This window comes from Diadema setosum, chromosome 6 (assembly GCF_964275005.1).
Source record: "Diadema setosum chromosome 6, eeDiaSeto1, whole genome shotgun sequence".
In the NCBI taxonomy this organism is placed as follows: domain Eukaryota; kingdom Metazoa; phylum Echinodermata; class Echinoidea; order Diadematoida; family Diadematidae; genus Diadema; species Diadema setosum.
In genome coordinates, this window is record NC_092690.1 from 39,772,966 (window position 1) to 39,783,980 (window position 11,015).

At 37.4% G+C, this 11,015-nt stretch overlaps 1 protein-coding gene across 1 annotated transcript in view; it reads left to right on the top strand.

Annotated features, from left to right (window-relative positions):
- The window catches only part of LOC140229793 (uncharacterized), a 50,313-nt gene extending 39,751 nt beyond the window's left edge, over positions 1-10,562 (top strand). The window contains exons 7-14 of the mRNA XM_072310027.1: positions 3,082-3,178; positions 4,157-4,343; positions 5,116-5,241; positions 5,894-6,057; positions 6,812-7,633; positions 8,128-8,200; positions 8,828-8,893; positions 10,111-10,562. Of these exons, the coding sequence (XP_072166128.1) occupies positions 3,082-3,178; positions 4,157-4,343; positions 5,116-5,241; positions 5,894-6,057; positions 6,812-7,633; positions 8,128-8,200; positions 8,828-8,893; positions 10,111-10,364 (1,789 nt within the window). The 3' untranslated portion in view covers positions 10,365-10,562. The remainder of the gene's footprint in view (positions 1-3,081; positions 3,179-4,156; positions 4,344-5,115; positions 5,242-5,893; positions 6,058-6,811; positions 7,634-8,127; positions 8,201-8,827; positions 8,894-10,110) is intronic.
- The last annotated feature ends 453 nt before the right edge of the window (positions 10,563-11,015 follow it).

Below are 11,015 nucleotides of genomic sequence, written 5' to 3' on the forward strand. Positions count from 1 at the left end.
TGTTGGTGGTTGATTTCACTTCATTTGAGATGAAAACTTAACAGTGTGTGACACTCTGGGATGACTATAGTTGAAGGAAATATCAAGAGGTAATAAAATTGTTTTTCTGTTAATTTCTGGTTTTGTGGTTATTTTACATTGTTTATTTCAGTTGACATATTTATGCTATGATGCTTGTATTGCTTCCCTACATACCAAAAAGTTGCATTTAAGTTTAACAAAATATGGGCACATTAATCATTAAACATTTACTGTAGGAGGTGATTGATGAACATTGTTATTTGAGAATAAATTTAATGTATTCAGTACCCACTGTTATAAAGGATAAGAACCAGCCCTGGCTGTCTGGCAAAAGGTCTGTAGTCTAGCTAGTCAATATGATGCCGGTCTAGTATTCACAAGATTAAAGGAGACCTCCGGATGATTTTCAGATTTTTACATTTGAACAAATATAAATTAGTTATACTGAGGACAGAGTTTCAGAATTTATGATAATTGGGATGAAGAATAAGAATATTTTCAAAATTTAGAACAAATTGCAATGAACAAGGATGATGACATGGCAGAGTCACCATAAGAATGCATGAGATGGGGCTCAAGGAAGCAGAACAAAAGAAGAAGGCATGCATAGAATATACCCAGGTGAACTTGCAAGCAAGCGGTATTGTAATGGAATTACACTGCTACATTTCTGAAATATGTGAACCTCCTATGTCATCATCCTTGTTCAGTGTAATTTGTCGATGGTTTTTCAAAGCATTGTTTCTCTGCTCAAGAACCACAATAAATTCCACAAATCTATACATGGAGTTGTCGATTTATCTATTACATGATGTGAAATTATGAAAATCGTCTGGAATGTCCCTTTATTGAGGATGAGTCCAGAGAGTACTCTGGCAGGTGTCTATGGGAAATGTGTGTTAGAACAAAATATGTGCATCCTGAACGGGTTGATAATTTGAGTCAAACTCGAGTATGCATGCCCAAGATTTTTCTTTTCATCGTTGCTGTAACTACAACACTGAAAATTGATGTTCATGAAGGGCAAACTGTCAATCAGTTTGAAAAAAAAAAAAATCTTGAAGCAAGAATCATCAATTTGCCTAAATGTGCAGGACCAGTTGCTATGAGGAATAAGAAGAGTCCCTTGGAGTCAAGCAGAAGCTTGCTATATAGTCTAGTGGATATGATGCCTGTCTAGTAATTACAAGCTCATAAGTTTGAGTCCCATAGCACCCAAGTATGTGTGCCTGTGATTTAAAAAAAATATCATTTTTTTTTTTAGCATGGTTACAGCTCAGGCACTAAATAATCCATGTATGTTTACATCAATGAAGGGCAATTTGTCAGATGTATTTAAGAATAAACATTTTGACACAATAATCATGTATTTGCAATGTATGCTTACAGCTGTAGTATCATGAACATCATGTAAGTCAGCAAAAAAAAAAAAAAAAAACACCCCGCAAACTCTTGTTTTTAGATACTCAGCCACACTTTGTTACACATTATGGTGGGAAATTGCCTCGCAGAATTATGGCTCTAATTCTGTAACCATTGTTATTTTGATATACATTTCAATACTATTGATACAGTTGATTGCTCTTCATGTGACGTGAAAAGTTCACCATGGCATGCCACTGGAGGATAATCTTAGTTCAAGGAAATAATGACAGCCCATAGAACTGTTTTTCAGTCAATGTCTGGTTTTATGGTTCTGCATTGTTTATTTTCAGTGATTGTGTTTTACTGTAAAGAGGCTTGTGTAAGTTCACTGCCTGCCTATGAGATACAGCTGAGCTTCACTGAATATAAACACATAAATTATCAAACTCTCTTTTCTTTCTATAGATGATTTATAAGCATTGCTAAGTATAAAGAAGTTATTTTACATTACTACTAAAATAATTAGTGAATATAAAATGTTAGATGAGAACATGATTCCTTCTACAAGATATATTTATTTACTAGAAAACATTCAATATTATGTTATCTTTCTTCTCTGACATATTCATACTCTGTTAGTTTTCTAAATGATTAAAAAAAATGTGTTCAAAATTGCACATAAATACAAAAAATGCTTTTATTTTGGACTTTCGTGTTCTTTTCCATTGCTGTTCTGACATGCAGTGATGTTTTAGTGCCACTAGGACTCTAGATCAGCAAAATGAAGGAAAAAAAGTGTTATAGATTCTCAGGCATATACTTGAAAGCTTATGTATAAATAGAGTGAGTACCACTGTACAGAATTTCAAGTATTCAGAGCCATTAGGCATTGTATGTAGTATTTGTATCTTGGAAACACAGGGTTTATTTTAAGACTGTAAGTAGGCCTACTGGTTGTTACAAAATCTCATTGCTTCTGAAATAAACCTAACATTATCATTCTGTAAGAATGTGATTGGATTGTATAAAGAGTAAATGTCACTTAAAAATAACTAATTTCCTGTTTTTGATTATTTGTTCACTTGTAATTGAATTATGATGCCTTTGGTATTTGACTGTTATTGAAGGAATCTTATGTAAAACAAATGCATTTTAGAGAGTCATGTTTTGCTACAAGTATAAGAGATCTGCAGCAGTTATGCTGAAGTTTGTCGGGAAACGTATCAGTTTTGTCAGTAGGCTATGCTGTGCATGTACACCCTTCCGTATTTTGATCTTTTTCTTTTTACAAACTTTTATTTTTGTTGATTGGTCTCTCTTACCATGTACGATAGCTCTCTGTGTATCTTTTTGTTTTTCTATCTTTTACTTTCTATTAAACTATATTTCTGTTTATTGGTCTGTCTTAAAATAGATTTCTTTTTAGTTGTGTTTATCCATCTATTGATATTCTTGTATCTAGCTCTCTCTTCTCACCCTGTCCATGTATCAATTCAGTTTGTCCTCTTACCTATTCAGATAAACCCATTGAGGACGAGTCCTGAGTATACTCGGGCAGGTGTCTATGGGGAATGCGTGTTGTAGCAAAATTAGTCTGACCGCAACGGGTTAATATATGTTCATATATATTCTGTTAGTGAGAAGGTAAACTATTCCCTAATATTGTGTTTCTTCTTTCATTTCTGTATCGTGCAGCACTCCTGCACCAGCATACTACAATGATGATGACGTACCAGATTTCATGGTAGTCTACAACTATGGCCCAGGCTACCCACTGTATTACTATGCTCAGGTAAGAACAGATTCATCAAAGTAGAGCCACATTGTATGCTAGCCTTGTTAAAACAGGATATGGCTAATTGGGAGCAGTGCTGTGCTTTGGACAATCATAGCTGCAAAGTTTTCCAGAGCAAGTGTGTATGCCACTGATCTGGTTGTTAGGATGTTGCCCAACTAACTCTCATAACCACAATTCAAAATGATATTTATTTTGTGCACAAACAATTTGTTAGTGCAATGGTGGAGTAAAAATTCTGAAGAAGTTGGTCTACTCAAGAAAAAGAAAGTATGTTTGTTATAGTATGCTTCATAAAATAAAGAAGGAAATTCTCATAAAGGGGTTGGATATGAGAGCATGCATGCAACCAGGCATTTATTTTTCTGAATATGTAATTTTGCTGCTGACCAGCCATAGATAAAGTATAATGACCAGTCAGTAACAGTCAAGTCATGATGGTGATCAGAGAGATTTCATCATCTCATTTACTTGATAAAATGGCTGCTGCAGAATTTGAAATGCCTATACATTTGAAATTCTTCTAAGAGTTAAACTAATTTTGCTGTCCTGTATGGCTGTTTAAAGATCCAATGATAGATCTAAGTTAGATGTTGATGTAGTAATATATGGTTTTGGAGATGGATGATTTAAGAAACATCAAGGATTTGTTCAATCATTTTATAAAACAAAAAACAACTTTATAAAACAAATAACTTCACTTTGTGTATTAGTAAAGCACACATTCTCAATACTGTTGAAACAGTCCAAATGCCTTTGGCTATCACCTCGAACATGATAAGACTCTTCTAAAAGTACCTTGTAAGAAGAACTTGTTCTAATGCCCCGATCATTGTGCATGATTGTGTAACACACAAGAAGTCAATAAATATACTGGTACAGCAGTATATGTTTTATCAAATTATTACTTTTCCTAGCAAATTTATCCTCCAATGAAATGGATGAGTGTAATTAATGCCATCAAACCGTTTGCAGGTCACCATTTTGGATGGCAGGAATGGGCAACCTCTTCTCCAGAAGTCCATCATTAGCTCGGGATCTGTGACGACGTCGCCGATCACGCTGAGCATGGAGGGTCACGGTAACGACGCCTTCCTGTACTGGAGGCTGGACTGCCGTGGACACGAGGGCGACACAGCTGCCTTCCAGTTTGCTGACGATGGTGAGATTTGTAGCGTCAAAAAAAAAAAAAATCCTCTAAAAGAAAGACCAGAACAGAGTAGGGGGTATCCTACCCCATAACTAGCAACATGCTAATAGGTTCACACTAAATTCCTTTAGTGTGTCAATTAGAGAATTCTAGTTTACTTACGTACATAACCAGCCATGCTTCTACGGTGTATACCACTCCTGACATCACAGAAGTCCCAGTGCTTAATGCTACTTGGTTAACATTTCATTCTTGGCAGTCACTGCAGCCTTAATTGTTTGCCGAAACTTAGGACGCTGTGAGATTTGGATTTAATGTGTAAATCAGTGTACTGAAGGTATTCAGACATACATTGTATATTATATAATATGATAAGTATGTATTATGCTTGCATTTGTATTGGTCTAACTGTTTTCATTGTATTAGTGCATTTTTTCTTTGTTTAGTGCTTTGCAAATGTTTATTATTATCATAATTTCAAGTGGACTTTGAGATATATGACAGATCTGAAAGCACTGGTAGTATTTGAATATTTGTGTAAAATAATTGTGTAACGTGATTTTACTATGAATACTTGATATTGTCAGTTTCACATGTTGTCTCTCCAATGAACAGTCCAACATAAAATTATATTGACTCCCGTCTCATTCCAGATTGTGTTGTGCTACACAATCATCTCAGGCCCAGCGGGCAATATGATGTTTTCACTCATGATAAAATTGACGAAGGCATTGGGTTTAAATTGTGTAACATGAATTTGTGATCCTTTCCCTTTGGTCTTCAGATGATGGTATTGGCGCACTTAGCAGGACCGACTTTTGTCGTCAGCGATTCAACGCCGAGACATTTTCAGTTGCCAATGTCCTCAATCAACACATGGCTGTACCTGGACAGGAGATATATAACTCAAGTGAGAATTGTAAAGCAAAGCCTGTCGTGACTGTGAAATCTACGATCCTTTCTATAGTCACAGTAGGCCCCTTTGGTGTTCTAGTTAGAAATAAACTCTTCCGCAGTGTGTGACAATAACAATTGTTCCACGTTGGAATGTACGCCAACATTCTTATTGTTTACATAATTGTAACATACCATGTATGATGAAAGTATTGATTGCTGGTACTCTTTGATATGAACCATCACTGCATGAATCATGATATATTTCACACAGTCATTTTGTAAAGTTGTACCTTCATTCATTATACAAAAATAATGTAGGTACATTAGATGCCTAATTTGTATCATGATATACATGTATTTCACACAATTATTCTGCAAACTTTCTTGAACCTTCATGCATTATACAAACATAATGTGATAGGTACATTAGATGCCTTTGTTACAAAAATAGATTTCTGTAGGAATGTGAAATAATTTCCTTTCATATACTGAATGAGATCTTGATTCTTGACATTTCCACAGAAGATTCTTCCCCCATTATATTGTGCAAAGAAACAACCACTTTTATTTGTGTGTCTGTTTGTTTAACATGTATGTCTGTTTTTCTTGTGATGTGATGTGATGAGAAGAAATAAATCAAAGCTTTAAAACTTTCCCTTCAACAGTTGCCCATTTCAAGGACTCCCATCGCTATACTGTCAATGCGACTGCACTAGCCATGAAGTACCTGGCCAAGTATCCCAGCGTAGTAGACCTGGTTCTCCAGGCCCAGAGTTTAGGGGAAGATAGCAGCCCTGAACAGAGGTTGGAGGAGGCAGAGGATAACTTGGTAGGCATTGTCTCTCCCTGATCTCTTCCTCTTCTTCTTCAGAGCTGTAGTCTAGATAATATGTAAGGCAATGCAGCATGGTGTGGTGTAGAGTGGTGTAGTGTAGTGTAGTGTTGTGTAGTGCAGTCTAGTGTAGTCTAGTGTAGTGTAGTGCAGTGTTGTGTTGTATTGTGTTGTGTAGTGTAGTGTAGTGTAGTGTAGTGCAGTGTTGTGTTGTGTTGTGTAGTGTAGTGTCGTGTTGATCGTGTCGTGTGGTGTGGTGTCATGAGGTGTAGAGATTTAATGTAATATAATGTAATGTAATGTACTATAATGTAGTCAAGTGTAGTGTAGTGAAGTATGGTGTTATGTAAAGTGGTATAGAGCAATAGGGTAGTGTGATGTAATGCACTATTATGTAATGCAATAATATAAAAATAAAATGTAGTTCTTTATAGTGTTATAAAATTCATAGGGAAGTTTAATGTTGTGTAGTGATCGAAGTGTGGTATACATGTATTTTAGCGTAGTGTTTTGAAGTGTAATGTAATGAATTGTTTGATGAAAATAAATGAAGTTGTCTATATGATTGATAGATAATTCAATTCAATTTAATCAGGTTGAACTGAATTGAATTTAGCTGCATTTAACAGAACTGAACTGAATTTGAATTGAAGATATCTAACTGCAGCAAATGTAAATTAACTGAGTGAAGGCGCCTTTGATGTTAATGTGCATGAATGATGAATGTGATGTTCACCATATATTCCTACAGCAGGATTCATCCCCCACTACGGCCGCCACCGGGACCATCCCCACTACAAGGAACTACCCAACGGAGTACGAGAAAGTGATGCACAAGTTATCCCGGTTGATCAGCGACTTCAACGATGGGTCAAATGTCGAGGCGACAGATGCTGAAGATGTCCCGACAGATACCAACACCAAGTGGTCTTCCAGCCAAAAACCTGATCTTCCAGGGGATACTCCCACCATCTCGTCTCCTGGTGGATCAGTAGGGACCGATGCTACTGAAAGTCGAAACCATGGTAACGATGAGGTCGTCCCCACCACTGCTCCCCTCTCTATGTCGGGCGGTAAGTCTAAAGTCGTCACGTCAGCGTCCGAAGTGGATCCCATCCTAAACGGAGACCTGACGGACCGACTGAAGAACCTGGGCTTCCCGGAATCCTGGCTGTACCCGGAAGAAGAAGAAGAAGACAATGAGGATGATGGGGTGAAAGGTCAGCACGGTCGTGGTCAAAATAATGAAAATTTCGACAAACTATCGGATGAAGACATCAATGCCCTCTTGGGTTTATTGCTGAACGGCAAACAGGCCGAAAGAGGCGGTGATGCTAAACGCCACACCAAGCGCAGCGTAGCCACACTCAGGGAGGCGATGTCAAAGGTCAGACTGACAGGTCAAAGGTCACGGCGCCATGCTGGCCTGCATGATGCAGGAGGTATTCAGAGGGTCATCTCGACTGGAACCCTGGCCCCTCCCCTTCCTGAAATCTTGGATGGTCTTCCAAGTACCCCAAACAGCATTGACGTCATCTTTGCAACCTATTGGTTCTATCCAAAACCACACAAGGTAAGAAGCAATGTTCACATGCCATTTATACTCGGGCATGTGTCTATGGGAAATGCGTGTTGTAGCAAAATCAATCCGTCTTCAACAGGTTAAGAACATCTAATGTTGAAATTCTAGCTTTAAAAGTAATGGGACTGAACTAAGTTTTTTTCTTTATTCCTGACAACTCTCAATGCTTTGTTGTGTATTTGATGTGTGATTTTCCTCTTTTTTTTTAGTGAATCCATATCTTTAACTTTATGTTGATAAGTTAAAATTGTTTCTAGTCTATGTTAATGTTTGCTGCTGTGTGCAGAATTGCATACCTAAGGGCTTTGCATATAATTATTATGCAAAAGCAGTCTTTGAGTGATGTTGATTTAGTACAAGGAAAATATTGGGTTAAATTTTCTGCTTGATCTGAAATTCAATATAATCTTCTTTGATAAGGATAAGTCATCATGCTGTGACTAAATTTGGATATTTGATTTTATCTGTTTCATACAATTTTCCAGCTTATCACAGAAGAAGAACAAAAATGCCTGGATTCGTGGATGAAAAATGAAGAACAGAGAATGGATCCGAGCAGTAAGTTTGTGTACAGACCTCATACTGCAACTGAATCATTTGTAAAATCTAGTGTACTTACAACACAACAACCATTTTCTGCACAATCAGTGCTCCAACAAAAATCTCTGTTTTATAATCAAAAATAGCATGAGAGAGAATGATGAAAAAGGTTATTTTTATACTGATTTTTTATTTATTTATTATTTTTTAAACAAACTACATTATGTATACTGGAATGTATACTTTTTTGGTATTTTTTCTTTTTCAAGAAGCACAATGTTTCCTTGATATCCTTTGTTTTTATAATAGACATTTTATGTACCTACAATGCATCTTTGAATGGCAAATACAAGAGAAATAGATTTATATGATAAATATGCTCTTTTAGGATGATGAGAAATAAAAGGAAGATATGACTTTGATATATATTCATCCTTCAAACCGCTTAAATTCTGATTTTCATTCTAGCTTCATTTAGCCCACTCGATGTTGCAACTTTGAAGCTGATGCACTTTCCAAAACTGGGCCTAAATGCGGTATTATGCTTTTTATTTTTGTCAAATGAGGAAAGTGCAAAAGAAAACAAGCAAAGTAGGTTAGGGGATTCCCACTTACAATGGCATCTATTTCACTTTTACTTTACAGATGAGTTCTATGGTCTGGACCACGACGCTTATGAAAATGTGGCATCCCAGTACTGCAGCAAACAAGGTATCATCAGTGTCCTTCCTTTAACCCATTGAGGACGGACTGATTTTGCTACAGCACGCATTTCCCATAGACACTTGCCCGAGTATACTCGAGACTCCTCCTCAACGGGTTAACCCTTCCCATGCTCAGTTTGCAGATGAACAACTAAATGAGAAGAACAGAAGATATGATTATAGCATGACTGATGTAACAGTGTCCCCCATCCCCCCCCCCCCCAAACAACAACAATACCAAAACAAAGCAGAGCCCCAAAAACGCTGGTTTATAGTGCAGAAGAAATGGGGCGTATGATTGAAAACACGTTTCGAATAATCTTTGACTTATGCTCTGTCAATGAGAGAGATAAAGCTTATTTATTCATGTATCGCTGAGTAACATGACCTTGAAAATTTAATGTCAAAAACCATTTGCTACACTTGTTGGCTTAAATACATCAGGAAAAGAAAGATAGACACATGCATGTTATACTCTTAGAATAAACAGAGATCTAAAACAAAACCTTATTGTATGGAATCACTGGGGTGTATGATTAAAAACAAATGTTCAAAGTTTATTTTGAACACGTGTCTTCAGTCATATGCCCCATTGTTCCGCACAACAAGCCTTTGTCTTAAGGTTCTGTTTTATTTCCGGGAGCACTGTACATCTTCATGCATGTATTTGATTGATTTTGTGTGAAGCATCATACACTTACAATGAATACCTAATAGAAAGCATTATCAAAATAGCATTCTTTTATACCTTTCTGAGTTAATGCAAATCTTTTTGATATGCTGCATTTATATTCAGTGGTTCTCTCTGGACACATGTTTATATGTGTTGACTCATTCATGAAACTTGGTGCCAATGCAGTAGTGCAGTTGCCATGTATATTGGTAAAGTCTTTCCTTGTCTTGAGTGCAAATTGACATAATGTACTTTATACATTATGGACTATACTGGGGTGGATCCAGGAATTGCTTATGGGGAGGGGGGGGGGGGGCACATGCCCCCCCCCATTTTCTTTATTTCTTCTGTTTAAAAGCAAAAAATAAAGGGGGGCGCACGCCCGGTTCGCCCCCTATCTGGATTCGCCAGTGCTATGTAGGCGTTGAAAATTGTCATTCTTGCATGTATAAAAAGGAAAAACAGTGTGCACCTTGAGTTAAAGGTAAATATACAATTGCATATGCTCCCACAAAGTCTGTGATAAAACTGTTTCTCTATCATTCTTGCAGCCAAAGACGCCCCGACCCCGTCACCCAAAGAGATGAACCCCCTCAATCTCTACCCCTTTAACCTGGATGCCGGTGAGATGACCGTCTACCGCCTCCGGCTCTCCTGCGACTGCGGTCTGGAGGAGGCGCGACAGACCAACCCCGCTGCCCGCTGCAGCCGTATTCTGCCCTACGAGCAGCAGCAGTGGGGTGCTTACATGGGTACCTATGGTAACAGCTACTTTGGGCCCAGGGAGGTGAGAAGACACCGGTAGTAGAATTGTGGGAAAAGGCGTGGCATGAATATCGTTGTACTTTGATTGATAAGGAAGAATGAGACTCTAAGGGTTAATGTACTTAATGTTCACTCAAGTGCCACTCTTGTAGAAAACTTTATCATGTCGAGCGTGTTGGGATGCTTACAGTTAAGAGTGTGTAGTTCAGTCTTTCAGTGGATAAATATCTGAAATGATACGCCATTCCTAATTTGCATAACGAACAGGTACATGCTGTGTTTGCTTTTCCCCTCTTAGAATGTCTGATTTATTGAAGTATAAATGCATCTTCAACCCATGTACTGCAAGGGTGATATATTATTGCCAACAATCATTTTTTGCTTGCCTATTGCACTATGTAAATTGATTTTCCATGCACAAAGTAACCCTGGTTAACCATTATAGTGTTCAGAAAAGATAACATTGAGTGTTAACATGCAGTAAAGCTTCTCTGATTTTCTCATCTTTCTGCCTCAAAAAGAGGAAAGAAGGAGAAAATGTTAAGAAATAAATGAAGAAAGAAAAATGAAAAACAGAATTGAGTGAGGGAGGGGAAGGGGAAAGGGAGGAAAGGCAGAAAAAAAAACAATGACAAAAGAAATAAAGAAAGGAATGAAGTAAGAAGGGAAGAAGGAAAGAAAGATGGAAGAA